This window comes from the organism of the source record quoted next, unplaced genomic scaffold, assembly GCF_019419815.1.
Source record: "Pyrus x bretschneideri cultivar Hongxiangsu unplaced genomic scaffold, Pyrus_bretschneideri_v1 Contig81, whole genome shotgun sequence".
Classification (NCBI taxonomy): domain Eukaryota; kingdom Viridiplantae; phylum Streptophyta; class Magnoliopsida; order Rosales; family Rosaceae; genus Pyrus; species Pyrus x bretschneideri.
In genome coordinates this window covers 656,713-680,984 of record NW_025999822.1, presented here as the reverse complement: position 1 = coordinate 680,984, position 24,272 = coordinate 656,713, and the positions used below count along the sequence as shown (strand labels likewise).

At 37.7% G+C, this 24,272-nt stretch overlaps 3 protein-coding genes and 1 long non-coding RNA gene across 5 annotated transcripts; 3 read left to right on the top strand and 1 right to left on the bottom strand.

The window, feature by feature from the left end:
* The first annotated feature begins 666 nt into the window (after nucleotides 1–666).
* Nucleotides 667–5,811, top strand: LOC103957891 (glutamate--tRNA ligase, chloroplastic/mitochondrial). Its single transcript, XM_009370110.3, has 14 exons — nucleotides 667–926; nucleotides 1,050–1,168; nucleotides 1,393–1,514; nucleotides 1,874–2,056; nucleotides 2,238–2,356; nucleotides 2,511–2,559; nucleotides 2,668–2,769; nucleotides 2,952–3,054; nucleotides 3,213–3,276; nucleotides 3,564–3,678; nucleotides 4,020–4,120; nucleotides 4,758–4,914; nucleotides 5,015–5,294; nucleotides 5,580–5,811. The coding sequence occupies exons 1-13, from the start codon at nucleotides 682–684 to the stop codon at nucleotides 5,243–5,245; spliced, it is 1,710 nt and encodes a 569-aa protein (XP_009368385.2). The 5' UTR covers nucleotides 667–681; the 3' UTR covers nucleotides 5,246–5,294; nucleotides 5,580–5,811.
* Nucleotides 5,812–6,734: 923 nt separating this feature from the next.
* Nucleotides 6,735–8,590, top strand: LOC125473299. Its single transcript, XR_007255211.1, has 2 exons — nucleotides 6,735–7,033; nucleotides 7,672–8,590. It is a non-coding gene; the product is annotated as an uncharacterized LOC125473299 (long non-coding RNA).
* A 1,845-nt stretch (nucleotides 8,591–10,435) lies between these two features.
* Nucleotides 10,436–11,968, top strand: LOC103966287 (thioredoxin M-type, chloroplastic-like). Its single transcript, XM_009379436.3, has 2 exons — nucleotides 10,436–10,820; nucleotides 11,521–11,968. Exons 1-2 carry the CDS (start codon nucleotides 10,592–10,594, stop codon nucleotides 11,838–11,840), a joined length of 549 nt encoding a protein of 182 aa, XP_009377711.1. The 5' UTR covers nucleotides 10,436–10,591; the 3' UTR covers nucleotides 11,841–11,968.
* A 3,025-nt stretch (nucleotides 11,969–14,993) lies between these two features.
* Nucleotides 14,994–24,022, bottom strand: LOC103966286 (transcriptional corepressor SEUSS). Of its 2 annotated transcripts, none has more exons than XM_009379434.3 (10): nucleotides 23,554–24,022; nucleotides 21,692–23,265; nucleotides 21,493–21,612; nucleotides 21,193–21,241; nucleotides 20,823–21,037; nucleotides 20,670–20,738; nucleotides 19,468–19,565; nucleotides 18,805–18,898; nucleotides 18,144–18,213; nucleotides 14,994–16,146 (listed from the first exon to the last, which is right to left on the bottom strand). In XM_009379434.3, the coding sequence occupies exons 2-10, from the start codon at nucleotides 22,763–22,765 to the stop codon at nucleotides 15,200–15,202; spliced, it is 2,736 nt and encodes a 911-aa protein (XP_009377709.2). In that variant the 5' UTR covers nucleotides 22,766–23,265; nucleotides 23,554–24,022; the 3' UTR covers nucleotides 14,994–15,199. The 2 variants fall into 2 exon arrangements, with proteins under 2 accessions (XP_009377709.2, XP_018507668.2); XM_018652152.2 differs by having other exon boundaries at nucleotides 21,692–23,171.
* Between the last annotated feature and the right edge of the window lie 250 nt (nucleotides 24,023–24,272).

Sequence of the window (24,272 nt, the reverse complement as noted above, 5' to 3'; positions counted from 1 at the left end):
TTTTTTTGTTATTTGTAGTTTGTTTAGAAATGCTTTTTAAATAAAAATAAAAATAAAAACGTTTTTAGTTATTTTAAAAATATTTTCAAACGAACTACTAAATAAAACTTATTTTAACCCTTTTATTTAGAACAAAATTTGATATGAATCCAATTTGATTAATGAATTAATGGGTTTTGTTCATTTCCTTTGATTAATAGGTTTAGTCCAGTAATTAGGCTTTCCTGTTAGATTTTAGTGTGATGATTCATTTAATTCTTTTTTCAATATCTAAAATACTCTTAAAGTTTTTTTTTAACCTCAACAGTCCAAGCCACTTAGTACCATAGTTTGCATTTGAAAGATTTTAAATTCGATTTCAGTGAAAAATTTCAAATATTTTAATAGAAACACTTATGAGTCACTAAATTGGTATCGCCCGGGATTTCAAATGCTAATAAATCCTCTAGTCGGAGTTTAAACTCCGGGGTAAAATTTACATACGTGGCACCATCAAAACGGTTGTGCTTATTTTAAGGGCTGGGATTTAAAATCCGGTAAAAACTGCTTTCCATTCCCCCACATGGAGTCTGTTGTCAAGAATCACGAATCGAGATAGCTTGCTGAGCAAAAGCACAAACAAAACGAAGGCCTTCACTGCATCTTCATCTTCATCTTCATCCTCCAAATTGCCGATTAAAAATGGCAACTTTGGTTGCAATGCCCAAGATCCGGATGAAGATTAGAGCTTTCCCAGCAGATGTTTTCCCTCCATTTTTCCCTCAATCCCACAACAAATCCTCAGTCTTCCATGGGAGGAGGAGGAGTTTCTCGGTCTCTGCTAAGTCGACCCAACACCCAGTACGCGTACGCTTCGCTCCTTCTCCCACCGGGAACCTCCACGTCGGTGGAGCTCGAACTGCGCTCTTTAATTATCTGTTTGCCAGGTTCCTTCCTCTTTTTGTTTCCCGTTTGGTTTCAGGTTTCGATCCCGAAACGTTTCGGGTTTTTGCTTACTTGGTTGAGCATTGATGCGATATGAGTATCTGTGTTGTGTTGTGTTGGGTCAGGTCCAATGGAGGGAAGTTTGTTTTGAGAATTGAAGACACTGATTTGGAGAGGTCTACTAAGGAATCTGAGGAGGCTGTCTTACATGATCTCTCTTGGCTTGGCCTCAATTGGGATGAAGGTATTGTTAACTTTTTCTTGTTTGATTCTTCTCCTGTTCAAATTCCTAAATTTTAATCGAACCCGGTTTTGTGCTCCTCTGTATATGTGAAAGCATTTGGATATTACTTGAATTATAATGCCTTATAGTTTGAGCTTTGAGATGGTAGGATTAGTACCTTTCTCAACTGGGTTTATCTTGTAAGTGTCCAACTGGGTCATTTCATTTTTCGGTTAACTTTGCAGGACCTGGTGTGGATGGAGAGTATGGACCATACCGACAATCAGAAAGAAATTTGTTGTACAAACAGTATGCTGAGAAGCTTGTAGAATCTGGTCATGTCTATCGCTGCTTTTGCTCTAGTGAGGTGATTCCCTTCTATAGTTGAGTCTTGAAACATGTCTTCACTTGCCAATTTATATGATCAGAAACTGCCTAGAAACAAAACTATGCTTGTAAGAGATTTTCAAATGGAACTTCGGAGTATTAATCATGAACGGATTTATTACTTTTCCTTGCCTTTTTTTTTTTCTCTTTTCCTTCAATTTATTCTGTATGTCTTGTTTTTGGCTAAACGAGTGCGAGTTTATTGTTCAACAAAAAAACTTGCTTCATATATTTTGTCGGGCTTTTTTAGCATTATGAATCCTTTTCTTTTCTGATTCTGAATCCCTTTTAAACCACAATGCTATTTTAAGTAAGCATTCTTAACATTGTTCTATTCAGGAACTAGAGAAAATGAAGGAGATTGCAAAACTAAAACAACTGCCACCGGTATACACAGGGAAGTGGGCCAATGCAACAGACAAAGAAGTACAAGAAGAGCTGGAAAGAGGAACTCCATACACATATCGTTTTCGTGTGCCAAAGGAAGGGAGTTTAAAAATCAATGACCTTATTCGAGGCGAGGTTAGTTCATCTTTTTGTTGTTGTTGTTGGGTTGGGGGCGCTTAGGAACTCCTAGTATGGTAAAGTGTTCCGTTCACTATCAAAGGAGGGAACTTCTAAGAAATTTTAATTAGCTTCAACCACTATCAAACTTTTATTCAAGTACGTGTATAGAGTGTTAACTTTATATGTTGTCATGAAGGTCAGTTGGAACCTGAACACTCTTGGAGATTTTGTAATTATGAGAAGCAATGGTCAACCAGTGTACAATTTTTGCGTCACAGTTGATGATGCGACTATGGCCATCTCACATGTTATTAGGTAATATGAACAGCCTATTTAACATTGTTAGATGTGCTTTTTGCCAACCTGCGTAGTTTCTTCGTTCACTACTATTGCTTTTTGGATTTTTGTTTGATGATTTTTTGTACATCCGTTTATTAATGTGGTGTGATCTCTTAAAACTTGCATTCAGAGCAGAGGAGCATTTACCAAATACTCTAAGGCAAGCATTAATATATAAGGTAATTTTTTAAACTCATGCCCTAATTTTTATTACTGGTAGGGTTTCAAATATCTTTCAACATTTACAGTGAAGCTGATATTGCTTTATGAATACCATTGTAACACAGGCTCTAGGATTCCAAATGCCAGACTTTGCACATGTTTCCTTAATTCTTGCCCCTGATCGGAGTAAGCTGTCAAAGAGGCATGGTGCAACTTCTGTAGGCCAGGTGGTTATCTATAAATATGCTTATTGTTACTTGATAAATATGTTGGACTACAGGATGTTTCATCCATGGTTTCCTAGAGGTTGAGCCCCACCGTTCTCTGTTCTGATTTCCTTTATTTAAGAGTTTCTTTGTCAACATTGATTGATAAATAGTCTTGACATCTAATAACTAGAACACAACAGTACAGGGAGATGGGCTATCTACCCCAGGCAATGGTGAACTACTTGGCACTGTTAGGTTGGGGTGATGGCACTGAGAATGAATTCTTCACCCTTGAGAAGCTAGGTTAGTGTACCCTTTTCTTTAATTGTCACTTTGTCACTCTCTCGCTCTCTATCATCCTCTCCTCAGAAATCTCCTGCTCACCTTCTGCATGCTGTTTAATTATCCTTTGTGTTTTGTTTGACTAATTTCTTACTTGAATATTATCATGCAATTCATAGTTGAGAAATTTACAATTGGTCGCGTCAACAAAAGTGGTGCCATTTTCGACTCGACCAAATTAAGGTAATTTTGGCTTTTAATCTACTATATACCGAGAATGGTTGCTAATTATTGCTTCTATGTACCATTCCCCTCCCTGGAGAAGCAGCTTGAATGAACATTTTGCAGTTGCATGGTTGTTTTGCATTATATCCCACATCTAGATTTTTATTTTTATAATTTTATGATTTTAATGTGGATCGTGTCTGAGAGAATTTAGGCTGTTTATTGAATTCTTGAATTAATTGCGTTGTTGAAGAACTGACATTTTTTATTGATATTTTCCTCTAACATATGCTTACAAACTAAAGGTGGATGAATGGTCAACACTTAAGAGCACTTCCATCTGAGGAGTTGACAAAGCTTATTGGTGAGCAGTGGAAGAATACTGGCCTCCTTACCGATTCAGAGGGCTCATTTGTTGAAGTAAGACTCATTTATTCCACATTTTCATTTTGCAGCTTACTTTTTGTTTTCAAGATTGATTCTTCCGCATTGCTGTAGATGATACTTCTCTTACAAACAGAATTGTTTGTGGTTTACGATCTTTTAGAATAGATCTGCTGTACTGAGATAGTTCTGTTACAAAGAGTGGATGCATATGCCTCCAGAGGAGGCTCTTTACTTTCTGATGATTTCTATGTTAGTTGAAACTCTCCTTAAATGAAAAGGCGTGTACTGCTTTTGTTATACGTTCAATTTGACTTCTCTAGAGATATTCTATATTCATGAAAAGTGAAGCATGTGTGCACTTTGCAATTTTGCAGGAGGCAGTAGAGCTGCTCAAAGATGGGATCGATTTAACACCAGATTCAGATAAAGCCCTCTCCAACTTGTTATCTTATCCTTTACATGACACCTTATCCAGGTGATTTTTAATTGCACTTAAACTCTGGCTTTATGTTTTTATCATTCTGCAGCTCACTGGAAAAATCAACTTGTGAATGGTACTGTGAGAATTTCCTAAGCATTTAAGATATAATTTTCTGTAATCGAATATGAAAAAATGCTTGTCCACTTGTCAATTTTGATATGTGTTTCCTCACTTTTCGGATAACCATTGATTTCCCTATTGAGTGGTATTTTTGGAAATTATGTTTTGAATTGGGTGAAGCGAAAATGACTTAGAGTGCTCTATATGAAACATTGGCATCAAGCAACAGCTGAGTATTGTAAAAGTATACAGTTGGATTTATGATCAATAGCTGACATCGCTCTTTGGAACCTAGTTGGGCTAGGCCATATTATATCTTGTATAAGATTGTGCTCTCACTCAGATGGGAAAAGATATGGATTTATTTCAATGGAAGGGTGGAAATTCCTAAATCGAAGGTTTCATTTAGGTTAAGCCACTTCTAGTTGTATAAATTATGGCTTGCTGTTCATAATATTTGGTTTTCTTGTAACTTGTAAGTTATTTTTGATGGTAAGCTGGGGATGGTTGTTGGCTACTGATGTTAACAGAGTGCTGTATGATAACTAGATTTTTTCTGTCCTGGCTGCAGTGCTGAAGCCAAACCAGTCTTAGAAGACAAACTCTCTGAGTTTGCTGCCAGTTTTATAGCTGCTTATGACAGCGGTGAGCTCGCTGGTGCACTTGAAGAAGGCCATGCTGGTTGGCAAAAGTGGGTTAAGAGCTTTGGCAAATCACTGAAGCGCAAGGTGACGTCATTTTCATTCATTTTTTTTCACCTTTGGTAAACATTTTTCCATTTCTGGGAAATGGACTGAAAGTTTTGTTCATTTGAAATTCTAATTGCAGGGAAAATCACTGTTTATGCCTCTCCGAGTGCTGTTAACAGGAAAGTTCCATGGCCCAGATATGGGGACTAGCGTGCTTTTACTGCACAAAGCGGGAAAGTCTGGTATTATTGCACCTCAAGCCGGGTTTGTGACAATAGATGAAAGGTTCAAAATATTGAGGGAAGTTGACTGGGAAGCATTCATCAAGGATCAGCCTCTCCTGGAGACTGCCACCATTGTATCAAACTGAGAGGACGCAGTTTTCACCGGCTTTTTTTTTACTTTGGCTTCAAAAGAGGGTAACTATCGCATTCCTATTGTTAAGAAAACACGAAATCTTTACTCAGTTACATGAATTCCACCCACATCTGGGTGTTTCAGTGCTTGCTATGAGTCTTATAACAAGTACTTTGGTTGTAACATAGACAATGAAGAAAGGCCAGACTTAAATAGAGTTTTACGAGGTCGTCTCCTTGGTCGTGTGTTTGCTCCACATTGAATTATGTCTTTATTTTCGTAAGAAATTTGGTGGGATGATGGTACCAAATTGGGTTCTAATTTGGTTGGTTTTCACTTTTTATCAGTTTCGGTGACTCTGTTAGGAAAAGATAGCGTCTTCCCATATCAGCACAATTCGGGGAAGCTACAAAGCGCTTCACAGATCCAATGGAGCGATGTCTCCTCGTGTATGTGCTCGATTTCCGTCATGTTATATATTTGTGAAACAGGTACTATACCAATAGCTGCATAAAAGGATCTGAACACAGATAGAAATTATAGAAAGAACAAGCTTAATCTACTGCTGGATAACTTCAATTTTTTGAATTTGAAAACATGTTCACTTGCCAAGTTACAAGATTGAAAGTTTCCCAAAACATAAAAATCTGCTTAGAAAAGAATTAAAACAACAACAAAGTCTTATTTCTCTTATTTGACTAAGTGGAGTCGACTATATGAATGTTTGAACACCACAGACGTTAGATTTGGTTTTGCTCTAAGGCTTTTTTTCATCCAAAACTATGAAAAAAAACTGAAGCTGAATGTTTACCAAACATAAAAACAGCTCCCAGCTTTTTTCAGAACCACCTTAGTACCAAATCAGGCCTAAGTTGAGTCTGACTGTATGAATGCTAGAATACCACAACACTAGATTTTGCGCTAAGTCTTATGTTAGCTCCATGCCTCTTTTGATTTTCCCTACTTTTACTATTTTTATGCCTTGCTTTCATAGGATACAAGATATAGAAGTTGTCATTTAGATGTCCAATTTTTGTAGCTCAATTCGAAGCAATCTCTCCCAATATTGCTTGTATCAAACAAACAAAAAAACTAGGGATCTTGGTACGTATACTCTTCAAACTCCAAGCCTCTCTCTCCTATCCCATTAGTAACTAGTGCATCAACAGTAAAAAATTTGGCTACTATGAGTCCCTAACATGGTGCCCGAGCCTGCACCAAAAACCTTGGATTTGTTTGGTGTCAAGGCTCCATAGTTTCCGGCCAACCTACGAGCCTTGACAAAGGAACCTGATACAGTGAAAATCCGGCCGATGGTATCATTTTATCCTTTACGCCGGATTTGGTTGACGACTCCACTGTTATTGTGAAACCCCACCCCCATAATTAAATTGTAATTTCGTTTTGCCTCTGAAAGTTTATAAAAATGTGCAATTTGGTCCCTTATCCTATTTTAATCGAGACCCTTTATTTGGATTCTCTTCTCCCCCGCGCTGCCACGCGGCAGCCCCCTAACTCCTCTCTATCTCTCTCTCCCCGGATCTCATTCTCTCTCTCAGCTCTCTAACCCTCACACCTTCCTCTCTCGCACACCATTCCCGTTCGACACACGCACGCCGAGGAACACCACCACCCCGACGTCGACAACACCACCACCTTCACCATCGTGTACTCTCCCTCTCACTCTCCCTCGTCTTCGTGAAGCACAGGACACCCGGAGCTCACTCAAAAACCCAGGTGCACCCTAAGGCTTTCGAGCCCAGATCCTGGCCATTTACGACCCTCCCACTTTGAATCAAAGGTGAGAAAACACTTTCCCTCACCTTGCACTTCATTTTGGTACATAAATCATAGTGTAGGGAGGAGTGTTGGCAGTGACTAGAGCTCGGAGGGCTCTGGCCTTCTTCCCCAACGAGATACCAAAAATCTAGGCCTTTTGGGCCATGCCAAATTTGGGCCCTAGGCCCGTTACTCTTAAAAGCTCGGCCCGTTTTCTTTTTAATTTAAATTGTATTTATTTGTTTAAAACCCAAAAACAATCGGGCCAGGCCTAAGTGCCCAGCCCAATTAGAAACTCAAAACCCTTTTAGGTCTCAAGCCTTAAGGCTAGTTGGGCTTAGGCCTTCGAGCCTTAGCATCCAGCCGACCCAAAACCTAAACCCAACCCACCTAAATTCCCTAAGCCCAACCCCAAACCAAAACCCATAGGGCCCTAACTGGCCCAACCCAAACCCTAGGACCTAACCCGGATCCAAACCCGACCTTGTTAACTCGGTTTGACCCGACCTGTTGACCTTTGACTTTCACGTTGACTTTTCTGATTTCGTCCGGAACCCTTCCTAGGCTAATTTTGATGTCCTAGACCCGATTTTTACGTTCGTTTTCCCAAATTCAACTGTTTGAATATAATTTTAATAATTGTAACTTTTATGTGTTTAGGTGCAATTACTAGCGGCTATTCTGTTATTCCTATTTCGTACTGCTCATCTACGACGGAGTATTTGTGAGTGGACTCCTTCTAAAAATGTATATTTTATTGCTAGATATGCATACATGAAAATCATGATTTAATGATAACGTTTTATGAGAAATTGATTATCATGCTATACTAAGCTTATTTTGGAATACCATATTTTCTATCAAACCCATGTTCTAGTAGAATATCTGATGAATGACAATACAATACTTAGAACATGTTTTCATACATTTCTTTATAGTATAGATGATGGATGATTTTATACTATGAAGTTGCTTTTGAGATATATGTACCTATGTTTGGAAAGATTATGTTCAATGGTTTTGTACTTACCTAGTGGTCCTTATTCCGCCTGTGGGCAAGGTTTACGTGTTGGCATAGGGCCTGAAGCAAATTCCTCTGGCTACGGCGCAGGGACAGGAAGCAGGCATAGGGCCTAGAGTTGAGAATGGACACATACACTAGTGATTACACTTTTATGAGATGGCTTTTTGTGGTGTTTTATGGCATGCTGGGGTTTTCAAAAATCTATCACATATTATGCTATTAGTTTTCATAGAACTTTGGGGGTTGGTATGTTGATAACTGTTTCAATATTATATATATATCAACTTGGTCCGCTCATATTTGTTTTGTGCCTCCAGCAAGACATAGGAACGTGGACTACGATTCGACGTACAAGGAATCCATACCAGTGACATCGTGCTAGATCCTCTTTCTTTGGCCTCTATTGTAATAGCACTCTCTATCTTACCTTCTGTTGTAATCTGATTTAGAATATGCTATGAACATGTCATGCATCTTTACGAATTTATTGTTGACAGTCGAATATTATTTTAAGTATATTAGTATTCGTATGAAATTTATATGTATGATTTCACATGTTCCTTAGCATTTACATTCAAAAATGGCTTGCGTCATCTTCAGGATGTCACTAGCACTAGCACGTGACCATCCCGATGTTCTGTGGAACATCGGGATCGGGACGTGTCAATTATAGTGTAATAAATCATGGGATTAATTTACATTTTTTTTATACAACAATAAATTCACACTATTTAAAAATTTCTATAAAAAAATATTTGTATTATCACCCATAAATATAAGAGCATTTAAACATCTAAAACAAATTATATGAAGTAAAGAATTTTGCTGTACGTGTTGTGAAACATGGGTTTCAAATTAGATCTAGTGAAAATTTCTTATTAACATTAATGTTGATAAATAAAAATCTTTATAATAACTTAAAACGAATATCGCACACACTTCTTTTGAGAAAGATAATCGAATACAAGATAATAAGTATGCTTCGGAGTGGTATTTCGACTATATTATTGACTGATTTTTTTTAGTACGTAAGAATCTTATATACATAAAATGTTTCACGTATAGTAAGAATCTTATATACATATTATGTTTCACTTATAGTAGAGAGGTGACCAATAAATATGATACAAACACCCTTAAAAAAATAAACATTGTAGAAGTGATAGTTCACGTAGGATTGTCAAAAATCTGAGTGGATATTTCGTTTTGATTTTTGGGTTTTCACTTGGCCATCCAAGATCTTGAAATGAAATTTGGGCCAAGAGACATGGAAAAAGAAAAAAAAAATTAGTGTATGGACGGTTACATCTGTCACATATTTTTGAAGTGCATAAATTTAACTTTTTTGTCAATTTTACAGTCTAATTAGGTATTAAGTGTTAATGTGGCATAGACTTGACCCACAATTGAAGCACTTGTTTACCATCAGTTCCAATGTTTAGTACTTTTACTCTTTAACTTTGTTATTTCTTTTGACGAAATAGGAAAACTAATGAAAAGGGTTTGAAATCTTTGAGTTTTAATGATAAGAACAAAATAAAGGGTAAATTGAATAGTACTAATATTGACTTTTTAGAGTTAAAGTGGTTTTTAATTAAAATGAACAGTATCGGAATTTTTTTCGTTAAAGTTCTCTTACAAAATTGATGGTCACTGTGAATTTAAAATATGGGTTCAATAATGTCACATCAACACTTAACATCTAATTAAATGGTAAAATTATCGGTGACTGTTAAATTGGTGCAACCAGAAATCACGTGGTGTAATGGACTAAAATTCATTTTACAAATAACCCCGAAATCTTGTGGTGCAAAATGCAATTAGCCCAATTTACAGGAGATATTTTTGGATGAAACCGAAGCATTGTTCATCATGAAACGGCAGTTAGTTTTTGTTTATTTGGTTAAAATTAAATGGGCCAATCCTGCCAAAGCTGTCTGACGGATAATGACCATAGATTTTAGGGCGGAAGATGAAGAAAAGGAGCCGCCTAATTGATGAGATATCTATGGTCCACCCATCAGTAAGATCAGATGAATTCTAATAATTTTACTTTTGGTCCTTTATTTGGATCTTTTTCAAGGCGATTTTTTGAATATTTGTAAAATGACCATTTAACTTGACGTTCTTATATTACTCAAATTACAATTTTATCGTCTACTTTTATTATAATATATGAAATAATACACCTCTTGACGTATTACTAATGCCAATAAAATTCTCGCAGTTTTCTTGCATTGAAATTTTCGAGTTTTGGAGAATTTTTGTAGAGGGCATCAGTGGGGGCATTTGGACGGTTCAGTACATGAAAATATTATCCACATACATCTCAGCACACTTAGCACCTTACAATCTTTGTATAATATCCACACTTCCAAAAATATTCAAAATTATATATACAAACCTTTAGCAAATAAGAAATTCTCAAAGAAAGAAATTCGTAGAAATTTACAGAAAAACAAAAGCCACATTTCAGCAAGTTCCATTGTTTCACTTGTGAAATTAGAGCTAGCTAGATAGCTCCCACATCAGATAAAGAAAGAAAGAGAGAAAGTAATGGCTTTGGAGAACTGCTTGCAGCTGAGCACAGTGTGCACTACAAGAGTTGGTGCTGCTGCACAATGCCACCATCCATTTTCTTCCATGGGCAAGTTTGTTGTGCCGATTTGTAATGGTTTGAAGAAATCTGCTTTGAAATTCTCTTCATCGTCTTCATCGTTTCCTCATTCCAGCAAATCACAGAAATCCCGCTTCATTTGCAAAGCTCGTGAAGCTCTCAATGAAGGTAACTCTAGTCTTGTAATTTCTGCGTAGCTGCATATATATATATATATGTGTGTGTGTGTGTGTGTGTGTGTGAATATGGCGATTAGAATAACAAATAGCAACACATTTAGGATAATGGACAATTAGAGGGGTATTGAAAGCAACAACAATCATTAATCACTTAGAGCTACCCAAGCCAACAAGGCTCTCCATTTTGTGAGGATTAGAGGGATGGGAAACGTCTATCAGTACACAGTCTTACTTTTACTTTGCAAAGAGACTGTTTTCATGACTCGAACCTGTGACCTTTTGATCACAAAAGAGCAACATTTCCATTACGTCAAGGCTCGCCCTCAATCATCAATCATTACAAAAAGAAATTTGTTGTACATTCTTTCTTGTAGTTGATTTGCAATGTTCAACTACACGAAATTCTTTAGTGTATATAGTTCATGTGTAGACTCATGTTGGTCATTGACCAATTATTTTAATAAAGATGTATACACTCATCGCACAAGAATTTTTCATTCGCTACACATCTAGATGTTCTTCACTTAAGTTCAACTATTTGTATACAAGTCAAAACCAATCCCCAAATTACTACTGGGAGAAAAGAAAATGCAGATTTACCATATATATATGTATATATATAGTACGAAGAGCATGCATATATAAATGGAATTAGTGAGTTGACTGAAATGTGCAAGCTTTGCATGCAGTTCAAGTGGTGAATGATTCAAGTTGGAGTAGTCTTGTGATTGCAAGTGAGAACCCAGTTCTGGTGGAGTTTTGGGCACCGTGGTGTGGACCGTGCCGGATGATTGCGCCGGTGATCGATGAACTGGCAAAGGAGTACGCCGGGAAGATATCTTGTTTCAAGCTCAACACAGATGAGAGCCCCAACACTGCCACTCAGTACGGTATAAGGAGCATACCAACTGTGCTCTTCTTCAAGAATGGGGAGAAGAAAGAGAGCGTTATTGGTGCAGTGCCAAAGTCCACATTGTCTGCAACCATTGAAAAATATGTAGATCTTTAATCAAATCATGTATATAATATAAGACTTCCATTCTTGTGCTCATGAAGCTGTTCTTCTTAATCTTAACTTCTCCCTTCGAATTATTCATATAATTTCCATTTTTATTGTATGCAAGTTTTTCCCACAAATTTTCATTGAAACAATCTCCTAGAATATTCTCTTATGTGAAAATTCTAACTTTTAACAAAATATTACTGGTGTTGTTATTGACAATCTAAAATAGTCAACCCGCTCTCCGATGAAGAAGCATAGGAGAGAAAATAACACTTTAGAAATTATTTGCAAAATGATTTTTGAGCGTCCCAATAACAACTTCCAAGATTAAAGGCGGTTAGTAGTCTTAGTTGTACTAACCACTTCCGAGTGAGAGGAATTTAGAACTTCATACATTAGCAAAAGTATGCGTTACTAGATTAAGAGATAGCTAGTAGATACATGGTTAATCAAAGTTGAATTAAAAACTCTGTAAACACTTATTGCTAAGCACTTTTTAGATTTGGAGCTCGTTTGTTTACCATTTTGTTTTAGTTCTGTCTTAGAGATAAAGAGAGAATATGTGGGTGAAATTGGTCTATACAGAATAGTTGAAGAATGATGCACAACTAACGTAGAAAATATACACAAACTGAAAACTAAACACCAAAAACGAAACTATTACTTTCATTCTGCTTTGTTTTCACTTTCACAATTTTATTTTCATTCATTCTTGCCTCTTCCTGAATTGAGATCCTCCCCGGATCTTTATGTCCGAAGCCGACAGACCCGGAGATCTAGAACACTCATTTTAAACCCTACAGTTCTCATTAGGCTATTACACTGACCCATCTCGCACAAACCAAGGGTCCAAATCTCTCCTATTCAGCAACTCAAATCTCTAAGTCCACATGACTTAGAGATTTGAGTTGCTTAGCATGATTCCACATGTTCCTTAGCATTTACATTCAAAAATGACTTGCGTCACCTTCGGGTGTCGACCAGCACGTGACCATTTCGATGTCCCGTGGAACATCGGGATCGGGGCGTGTCAGTTATAGTCCTCATATGTAACTCTAGTCTTGTAATTTCTGCGTACCTGCATATATATATATATATATGTGTGTGTGTGTGTGTGTGTGTGTGTGTGTGTGTGTGTGAATTTGGCGATTAGAATAACAAATAGCAACACATTTAGGATAATGGACAATTAGAGGGGTATTGAAAGCAACAATATTATCACTTAGGAAGGATGGGGGAAACATCTATCATACGCAGTCTTTTTTACTTTGCAAAGAGATGTTTTACGCTCACAGTGACCCGTCAGCAACATTCCATTCGTAAGGCTCGCCTCATCATCATCTTACAAAAGAATTGTTGTACTTCTTCTTGAGTGTTTGCATGTTCGACTACACGAATCTTTAGTTATATAGTTCTGTGTAGATCATGTTGGTCAGGACAACTTTTTATAACTTGTAACACTCATCGCACAAGAATTTTTCATTCGTACACATTGATGTTCTTAAGTTCAACATTTGTATACAGTATCCCAATACTACTGGGAGAAAAAAATCAGTTTACCATAAATTATCTATATAGTACGAAAAGCATGCAATATAATGAATGTATTGACTGAATTGCAGCTTGTGAGTTCAAGTTGAATGATTCAACGTTGAGTAGTCTGTGATGCAAGTGAGAAGTTCTGTGAGTTTTGGCACCGTGGTAGTGCGATGATGCGCCGGTGAGATGACACTGGCAAGGAGTACGCCGGGAAGATGTTCAGTCAACACGATGAGGCCCACATGCCACCATACGGATAAGGAGATACACTGTGCTCTCTCAAGAATGGGAGAAGAGAGACGTATGGTGAGTGCACTCAATTGTCTGCACCTTGAAAAATATGAATCTTTAATTTCATGTATAAATAATAGACTCCATCTTGTGCTCATAAGTGTTCTTCAACTTAACTTCTCCTTCGAATTATTCGTAAATTTCCATTTTTTGTAGCAAGTTTTCCCACAATTTCATGATCTCCTAGAATATTCTCTTAGTGAAAATTCTAACTTTTAACAAAATATTACTGGTGTTGTTATTGACAATCTAAAATAGTCAACCCGCTCTCCGATGAAGAAGCTTAGAAGAGAAAATAACACTTAGGAAATTATTTGCAAAATGATTTTTGAGCGTCCCAATAACAACTTCCAAGATTAAAGGCAGTTAGTAGTCTTAGTTGTACTAACCACTTCCGAGTGAGAGGAATTTAGAACTTCATATATTAGCAAAAGTATGCGTTACTAGATTAAGAGATAGCTAGTAGATACATGGTTAATCAATGTTGAAGTAAAAACTCCGTAAACACTTATTGCTAAGCACTTTTTAGATTTGGAGCTCGTTTGTTTACCATTTTGTTTTAGTTCTGTCTTAGAGATAAAGAGAGAATATGTGGGTGCTATTGTTCTATACAGAATAGTTGAAGAATGACGCACAACTAACGTAGAAAATATACACAAACTGAAAACTAAACACCAAAAACGAAACTATTACTTTCATTCTGCTTTGTTTTCACTTTCACAATTTTATTTTCATTCATTCTTGCCTCTTCCTGAATTGAGATCCTCCCCGGATCTTTATGTCCGAAGCCGACAGACCCGGAGATCTAGAACACTCATTTTAAACCCTACAGTCCTCATTAGGCTATTACATTGACCCATCTCTCACAAACAAGAGTCCAAATCTCTCCTCTTCAGCAACTCAAATCCCTAAGTCCTTGAGCTCCGTACAAAGATCAAGGATGTCCAGATATTCACTGCCACCAATACTCGTGATATTCATCGCCCTGTCACTTAAAGCAGGTCAACGAACGAACTTACATGTAACCAAATCCAAGAAAGCCTAAAAATACACCATCACGGTAACAAATTACTTTCGACTTTCTTAGTAACTAATGACTTTTGACATGTATGACCGAAACCCCAGCTCCCATCTGAAATTTGGAAATAACAAAAAACCATGCCCAACGAATACGTCAGAAATACAATTCTAGGATTGGAAGAAAAAACGTTTTTACTACGAGAAAACGACGTGTCGTATGCTTACTATGATGATATTTCGAAACGCACAAAAAAAAAAATTTGAAGTACATTCGGTACCACAAGAACATGAGCCTCATCAGGCACAACCAGCCACCAAATTTCCTTCTTTTATATATAAATAACAGATTAGTACACAGCGGGAGCGAAAGCCCCTCTCAACTATTTCATTCAATCGATGCACTGCCATCTTGGACGAGGCCAGAGGCAACTCCTGCCATTTCTCACGCTGCGCAAGCACAAGCGGCTAAATCAAGAACCGGTGAAACGAGCCATCAACATGATCAATGGAGCCTTTCAAGGAGAATGTTTCCAATCAAATTGAAGATTATTAAATCCGTTCACCGCTCCAAGCCCACTAAGTAACTGGTTCCCCAGATCCTGTTGTTGATGATGCATACTTTGTTCTCGAGCCATTGATGCCATTCCGACCCTTCCATTCATAACAGAATTATTTCCCATTGCTGCTCTTATTCCATTCGCCATGCAAGGCTGCTGACCTAGTCCGCCACCCATACTCCCAAATCCAGCACCGCCAATTCCTGAGTTATTGTTAGTCATGCCATTCAATCCTGAGTTGTTTGCTGACAAAATCCCATTCATGTTTTTCACATCGTTGCCCAAAGAACCAGCACCAACCATACTACCTGGGCCGCTAAGCTGGTTGGACATCATCATTTCCTGTATAATTTTCTGGACAGAGCTCTGGGAATCACTTGGATCAGCCTCGCCCGAAAGGGTTGGCTGTTGCATGGATATATTTGCTGGTGAATTTGCTGCACCCATGTGATTGGCAGGTGTCATGACACCTTGAGATGTTTGAGAGGGATTATTTGATGAGGGTATTGGTGACTGGAATGGAGAAGGGTTTGGTTGTGTTTGTGGGATTGTACTAGAAGAACCAGGGGATGGAATCTGAACAGAACCTCCTCCATATGGACTGTTTGCGTTATTCATAGAACTTTGCTGTCTGGGGTTCATAGAATTCTGATGGAGGAGCCCAACAATGGTGCTTGCAGAAGTTGATGTGGATGCTGTGTTCAGAGCATTATTTACACTAGCAATACCATTACTGGCAGCAATTTGCGTAGCGGCGGCCTGAACAGAGCTTGGATCTCCATGTGAATTCTGGGCGATCGTTTGTTGTTGCTGCTGCTGCTGCTGCATTTGCTCCTCGGACTGTTGTGCTTGACAGTGAAACCCAGATGAAGCACTCGTCCTTCGAGGAAACTTGGCCAAGCTCTCTGAAAGAAAACAATAGTAATGAACTACTGCAACCCAATCCTATACTATGACGGAGCTGCTAACGTAGAATGAATTGTAAGTATTGAGCCTAGCGTAATAACTTGTAACACTATAATGAATTGTAACTACCATGTGGCCCACAATATAATTCTTTAAACTGCCATGATATCGTGCAAAGAAACAGTTTTAGGGATCAGAACACAAGTGCAATAATTTAGAGTATATAAATGTATGTCTGTAAACATATTTATAAGGTAATTGTAAAAATCACAAATCAGATTGCGGGGGCCCTATGACCTATGGTACTAAGAAAAAATGAATCACCCCAATCACTATCACAACTACTATCTAGAATCTAGAGCCCAATTAAAGACCCAAGTTTACATCTTGGTTTAAATTATTAAATGGCAAGGGACTACCTGGATCCTGATTGAACCAATTCAGATTTTCTGCATTTACCGGAACACGTTTGGGATAATTTCATCTAGATTTTACAGTTGCAAGGGCACAAATATTTAGATTCAATATTCTTTAGCTTTTTCTTCATTTCCTATGTTACAATTCCAAACATTGATATGGGGTATGAAGCATTTGGGAATTTCTTCAAACAAAACTGTGACGAAGAGTACAAGAAAAATCACTCCTATGCACACAAAAAATGTATATTGTAGAAGCTTGGTGATCCAGCAGCAGCCTCATTCACTCGCACAAAGATAAACTTTCAGTCTTCTTTGTGTCTCTAATCATTGTTGTTCACCAGGACACTCTTTCCTCAACACCCTTCCCCTATCTCATAGTCTTTTTCTAGCATAATTTCAGCAAAAAACTTTATATATTTCTTGGCTGCTTTTCTTTCTACTTATCCGTTCTGAACCTTCTGTTATTCTTACAAATTGTATTTCATTTTAAGCCTCATGTCCTAAGCAGATTACAAATTTTGTGAATGCCTATTACCGGAGCAAACAAGAAAGAAAAGATCACACAGCTAGGTCGCTTATAACTTTTTACGTTCAGAAACTCAAGATTTTGACTTGTGTCAGCCTGCATTGTAAATTGAGGGCAAGATAAATACCTCTATGGTTTGAAGTCCAAGTTACGAGTAGTCTAGGACTACATCACCTCTTTAATTGAGTCGATACTTTAATTTCCAGCAAGCATCCTTCTCGCTTTCCACAAATTTCTCTCGTCAAGATTTGACAATCTTATCACATTAAAATCAGTTTACGTATACTAAATCCTTGTTTCTTAAAACCAAGACTTGAAACCCAACCCAAGTCCAAACATAAGCAGATTTCTCCCAATCTGTCTTTTACTTCTAGGCATCAGGTCATTAGTTCTCGTACTGTTCTTCCATTTAGTTATGTTTACACTTCCTTTGATATCCCAAGGAATAGAAATAAACTGAGATCTCATTTGGTGTCTAGGATTGGGTTGGATAACCCACTATATTCAGGGTACGTTGATGGAAGAAATGAAAAACTTGTGTCCAACTTGAAGTTAGAAGACGGATTACTTTTTCACAAAACTTGGCCATTCCCGTCCCACCCAAAATGGTAGGATCAGAAGGGATGAGTTTCTCTCATGTTTAATCCCCTTATCGTTGTTACACATTCATCGCCACCAAGCTTCGAACCCTATCCTTGTAGGTACCACCCATGCAAAAGCACTTAACCACAACCTTCAATATACCTTGAATATAATGTGTTATCCAGTCCAACCCAATCCTAGTGACCAAATGAAAGTATTAAAGCTTAAGCTTTACTGCAAAGCTAAGTACCCAATCTACTCCAATGTAGGCTCATTTGTTATTCTTAAGAAATTTATACGTCTTAGTTGTAAAAGTCTTTAACTCATTAAGTCTTGTTAGTGAATAAGTAAATTTTTCTAATTATTGATGTAGCGTTATATCTCTATAAAGTAAAGACTATAAAGAAGAAAGGAGAACAGAAATTTGTATAATCATAGTAATTTAGTTAACATAGCAAAATCAACTTACCCATAGGTCCAGTCCCTGTCTCTCGGCTGTAATCAATCAAGTCTTTCATACTATTAACTACTTCTGATATCTGCATTAAACCACAAAAAAAGAAACATTTAAAAATAAAAAATAAAAATAAAACATCAAAATGGGCAATCAGGCTACAAGAAACCTCAATTACATATCTGAAACAGGAACCCAACTCAGGAATATAATTTGTTTGAAATATATGATATTACACTTCATGAAGAAGAGGCAAGATGTTGGTAATAAATTTTTTTTGAAACAAAGGAATTTCTGGCACAAGCAGTCCAATTACAAATACATGGCATCTGTATAGAAAAGATAGAGAAAATGAGAAAAATCATTCCAAACCACCCCCACCCCCCCCACCCCTCCCCTTTTGTTTTTCCCCCCTTTTCCTCGTGCGTCCATGCAAACAACTGAAACTTCATTTTAGGTGGACAATACATCTAACATAGGAGCAAATAATTATTTTAACAGGTTTAACTATGACCATACAATTTATATCAGGAATATGATCCCTGGGCAGCAGGTTGGTGCTAAACATTGGCTGTAAAGCACAAACAAATGCTGCAGCACTATATGCAAAATAGAAGGTGTATCTCAAAGCCAATGATGATACATAAACTTTGTAGAGATAAAAATAAGAAATTACCTGAAGACACCTTACGTATCGCTTTGTATAACCTAAATCATTTACTAAAGGCACTTCCAAGGTTTTTGCCAACTGTCGCGCTGATGATACAAACCTAAACCAAAATTACACAGGAGGAATTAAACAAATATCATAAATTCTAAACCGACCATATATTTACTTAGACATTTGAACTGAAAAAGACAAATCCACCACTGCATAGAACAAAGGTTGAAATGTAGGCAGGTGATTTCTGCACATAGGCTCACTGTATCAGTTAGATCTGTATGACGAAAACACAATAATTGCACAATTCCTCTGTAGTGTCTCTCCTGATACAAGTTTATTTTTTTCCGGAGACGTCCTGATATAAGTAATAAAGAACATACAATTTTGTGACATTAACAAAATAAATAGATGGGGCAATGTGCAGCATTCATCTTCAAGAAAAGCATTGACTGCTGATGTCTCTACTAGAAATGTGAGACTATTCGTATGAATAGAGAGGTACAGAGCAAAAGAAGGCATAAGGACAATCCAACATTCACTCATCACAAACAAGGCATGAACATCAATTATAGCCAAACTTCTATAAAAGAAAAACCATTTGAAAGCCCAAACCTTGTCAGGCAAAAACACCACTCAAATATTTACAAAAATGAGATGGAGAGATTAAGAACCTACATATTACAGTTACTTTGTATCTCTGGAAGAGATATATTTGATGATGTATTTTGAGTAGCAGCCTGGTATTTTTGAGCTGCAGCACCAAGTTGACTAACCTGCATAAGGCAAGAAAACATTAGATATGCAAAGTAATATATGATTGGTAAATATACTCAAATTAGCCTCACATGCAACAGATAGGGAATGTCAAGAATTTTGCTAGTTTGGTAAAATCGAGATTAATGTCCAAAAGACATAATCCAGCCCACTCCGACCTTAATCTCAGACGTTTCTAAGTCATTTATATAACATTACTAAATAATAAATATATACTTATATACTCAACTTTTTAATCAAATTAGACTGAGAGTTGAATTTGAGCCAATGTATTTTGGTATGGTCTAGAAAATTTTCAGCTCTAAAAGTCAGCATAAGTACTATCAGTAAAGCATTCGGCAAAAGCACTATCTGTAAACAATTTGGCATAAGCACCTATCCTTTCTGTTACATGACCCAAAATAACAAATTGACAATGGGTCGACACTTAAGAGGTGCCATGGAGGCTTGAAAATCCAATAAATATGCAGCAACAGAATGAGATTAATAAGAAATGCATACAAATGAGAGTTACCCATATGATACTTCAAGATATAAACATTAGCCAATTCCAAATCATACAAATCCAAGAAAAGACATTAAACCAATCCACTGTGGAACATTTGGCTGATGGTGCATCCTATGAAATGCTCTTTACTTACAAATGCAGTTGCTCCTTGAGCAAATGGTGGAACAGTAATAAGTTTAGGATTCAATATTAGTTCTCAATATTTTCATATACAACTAAGTCCTATTTCATCCAAATAATGTACATATTCTTACACAAAAAGAGGTTGAATATATAAATTTGGAATTTTTTCGATTTTCCACATGAAGAGAACATAAACTCCCTAGTTATGAAATCATAAGGGTAATCAATCCATAAAAAATCAATGTGATTACTCAACCCTGTTCCTAGAATTTAATGTCAAGCACAGGATAACCCATCACCTAATCGTGTTCAATCATTTAAGTGTCCAGTTGTCAATGACTTGACAAGGGTTCTAAATAAATCAGTAAATTATATTCTTTGTTTTGAAATATTTCATAGAAAGGAAAAATAAGTTATATTCATAACAATAACGGAGAAAAGAACCCATCAAAAGTATAAATTTGATAGTAACCTGAGGTATCAGTAATCTTCGAGGGATAAGCTCTTCATGGCGCCTTGCACAAAATTCCCAAGAGCATATCTGCCAGGAACAGGAGAGACAGTTGATAAATACCTGGTGGTGCTAGAAGGTAAAAGGTGTTACGAAAACAGTATTTTGTCCAACCTTCAGATCTGGAGAGAAAACTATCCGAAGTTGGCCATCCCGAACAACACGAAGTTGCTCAAAAACACTTTCTTGTATTGCTTTAGCATAGTCCAACACAATCTGGCCAGATGAATTATGATACTCGCGCGGCATATCAACATAAAGAAGCTCCTCCAATGTACCACTTTCATACTTGATTTTAAAAAGCCGGGGAAGAACCTCAACAGTCGCTTCTAAAAATTTGATCAGAATAACTCAGATGCCAGTTGTAAAGAGAGAAGAACATGAAAAAAGCACCTACATAGAGCATTAAAACAACACTGGCGTCTATCCAAACAAGATATGACATTGGCACAAAAGATGGTATTTAAAAGAGATTGCATATTACCAAAGCCACGCCCAGGCTTGCGATTGCATATTTCACAGTGCCATACATCCTGCAAAATATGGCAAATATTGTCATGATGTCAAATAGCTCAAGATTCATGTAACACCAACCAAAAGTGTATTTTGAATAATGTAACAGCTACTATGACATTGAGGACACTGTCCTCAAATAAAGTGATCTCAAAATGAGATGTGGATACTAATATCCATGTTGCATGTATTTTGCAATTAACATCATTTTACTAGTACAGATACCAAACATAGATGGGGTTCACCAGATTACTATATCCTAGATACAGACCTGAGGGAAAACGCCAGTTGTTTGTCGGCCAGTTCCATACATAGAAACACACCACTTCTTCTTCGCATGGGGTACAAAATATTCAGCAACAAATTTTCTCCAGAATTCAATGTTGTTGTCCTATATAAAAGGCAGGCATTATCACTAACTATAACAATCATCCAACAAGACCAACAAATTAGGCATGGGGTTATCTTACTTCAGGCCTGTGCTGTTGCTGATACATATAATGTGTCAAACGCCGAGCACACATTCCAGGCTCATATACTGGTTTTGCAGGAGATCTCATAGGCAGATTCTGCTGCGGAAACTGCTGCTGTAACTGGGGGCGTTGTTGAGGCATTGCTTTCAAGAATTGCTGCTGCTGGTGTTGTTGCTGTTGCTGGTTATGTTGCTGCTGTAACTGCAAGAACCTCTGCTGATGCATGATGTTCATCTGGGCAGCAGCATTCTGAGAAGACTGCCTTGACATGTGGAGGAGCTGTTGTTGCTGTTGTTGCTGTTGTTGCTGCTGTTGATGCAAAAACAATGACTGATCAGATTGCTGCGGTTCCAATTTTACAGGTGGCAAGCTTCTCATTGTTTGAAGTTGTTGGGGTTCCATTTTCACTGGACCAAGACTCCTCAAAGACTGCAACTGCTGCTGTCCATGTTGATCATTTGTCAATTGGGGCTCTAACTTTACCGGCCCAACACGAGCTAAGCCTCCTCGAATAGCCTGAAATTGATGCTGCTGCTGTTGCGTATTGTGAGGGGCAGAGAACTGTTGCATTGGCTGCTGACCATGCTGGAAATGCTGTGTTTCAAGTTGCTGCTGCTGTTGTTCCATCAACAGTTGGTTACCAGAAGGGTTTGAAAATTGTTGCCCTTGCCCTTGCCCTTGACCTTGACCTTGACCATGACCATGACCAGACGTACTGGGATTAGCCATGTTTGATGCACCATATGACGAAGAAGGTACATTGAAACCCATTCCATTGCCAACACCAGAAAGTGGATCAGATTCAGCACCAGTATCCATACCTCCATGTTGGTTGCTACCAGGACCAGAAAGCCCCGGATTCGAAATTCCATTTCCATACGACTGATTAAGGAGAGAAGACACATTGGCTACATTGCCAAGCATATTACCGTATTGAGTTCGTGGTGAGGCAAGCGATGGAAAAGCCGACTGGGAACCTTGACCTCCCAACATTCCAGAATTTGAACGCAAAAGTGAAGGCGAAACAGACTGGGCACCACCAATTGGAGTGGGCGGCCCCGAAGGTACCATATTTCCAAAATCACAAACTAGAAACACTCGGTGAAAGTACTAAATCTATCTAAAACAACGTGAATTCCACAAGCCTAGATTACATAACAAGATGCAAAAACTCGGGTATGGAGCTCAACTCTGAAAGCATTGTACCCCTACATCCAAGGCCATAGGCTGAGGAGTCTTTATTGTGCACCAACAGAAAAGGGTAAGCATTGTGTCTTGGGCATGTCGTGCTCGGTTTTACCAAACACAGGCCAAATAACAAATAAACCAATTACCAATGAACAGGCTCTAATTCTGAGCATTCTACAATCTCACTATCTTCACCAAGAAAGCAGCCTCCGACCGGCTTCCACATGAATCTTTGTTTATTACACGAACTTTCAGATCCACCATAACCTCAGCCTTCGTACAAAGAAAGCTAAATAACAAACAAATCAAACTCTCTGCCAAAACCAGAGTAGAAATCTCAAAATTTGCCACCCTATCAACCAAAACCACCACCAATAAAAAACCTGAAATGAACCAAATCACCAAAATTCACGAATTGAACAAAAACCCCCACAAAATGAACAAAATTTGAACACAACCCATTTAAGATTATCCCCACAAGTTAAACCCAAAATTCCACACCCAAAACCAATCTCAAGATTTCCAAAGTTTGCAAAACTAAACCAGCAATAGTAATGAAAATGCCAAAACAGTAGGCTAAAACAGCATCGATCGGACCCAAATCAACCACTTCAACTAGTGAATAAAAATCACAAAATAAACACACACAAGAAATAGTAGATTGTACTCACCAGTAGAACTTCGAACGGTAAGACACAAGGAAAGAGAGAGACTTCCCAAAAACCACCAAGATTCTAATGCATAAAACCCGGAATTTTGATTATTCACTGAGTTCGGCTTCAATTTTATTTGAATTGAGTGGGGATTCTGTTCCCCCTTTTAGGGTTCCGTTTTCTCCCAGTCGGGTCTGCGTGTTGGCTCTGAGCACTAGTCCTGTCTTTCGGTGGTTTTAGCTTTACAGGGAGATTAGGGAGCTGTAGAGAGAGAAAGAGTTCGTAGAGAGAGAAAGAGTTCGTAGAGAGAGAAACAGAAGGGGGAGAGAGTCTCTGTGTCCTTGCGGACGTCAAAATTGTATTCGATTCGATTGAATTTTCTTCATTCTTTACCTTTTTCTCTTTCTTCTTCTCTCTTCTTTTCTCTTTCCTTTTCTCTCTCTCTCCTCTGAAACCAAGTCAAATGCTATTCTACCACCCTCCTCTCCTCTCCAACTTTCTTATGTTATACCATGCCTATGTGTATATATAGACAGACATACATGCATGTATCATGTCATACCATCTCACTATGTCATCATCATTATCATGATACATGATCCACTACATCTATGTAATTATTAAATGACACTCTTTGCTGCCTTATTTACGAAGTTGCCAAACTCCAAATGTTTTGATAAAATTAGGGTTTTATCACAAATTAACCTAGCTCCTTATTTTGGCCGTTCAAATTCAAA

Coding starts and splice junctions, on each gene's coding strand:
- LOC103957891 (XM_009370110.3), top strand. CDS start 682: ATGGCAACTTTGGTTGCAATGCCCAAGATCCGGATGAAGATTAGAGCT. Junction 1,169..1,392: donor TGGCCTCAATTGGGATGAAG/GTATTGTTAACT, acceptor TTAACTTTGCAG/GACCTGGTGTGGATGGAGAG. Junction 3,055..3,212: donor CTTCACCCTTGAGAAGCTAG/GTTAGTGTACCC, acceptor TGCAATTCATAG/TTGAGAAATTTACAATTGGT.
- LOC103966287 (XM_009379436.3), top strand. CDS start 10,592: ATGGCTTTGGAGAACTGCTTGCAGCTGAGCACAGTGTGCACTACAAGA. Junction 10,821..11,520: donor TCGTGAAGCTCTCAATGAAG/GTAACTCTAGTC, acceptor CTTTGCATGCAG/TTCAAGTGGTGAATGATTCA.
- LOC103966286 (XM_009379434.3), bottom strand. CDS start 22,765: ATGGTACCTTCGGGGCCGCCCACTCCAATTGGTGGTGCCCAGTCTGTT. Junction 21,038..21,192: donor CAAGCCTGGGCGTGGCTTTG/GTAATATGCAAT, acceptor TCAAATTTTTAG/AAGCGACTGTTGAGGTTCTT. Junction 18,899..19,467: donor ATACAAAGTAACTGTAATAT/GTAGGTTCTTAA, acceptor ATTTTGGTTTAG/GTTTGTATCATCAGCGCGAC.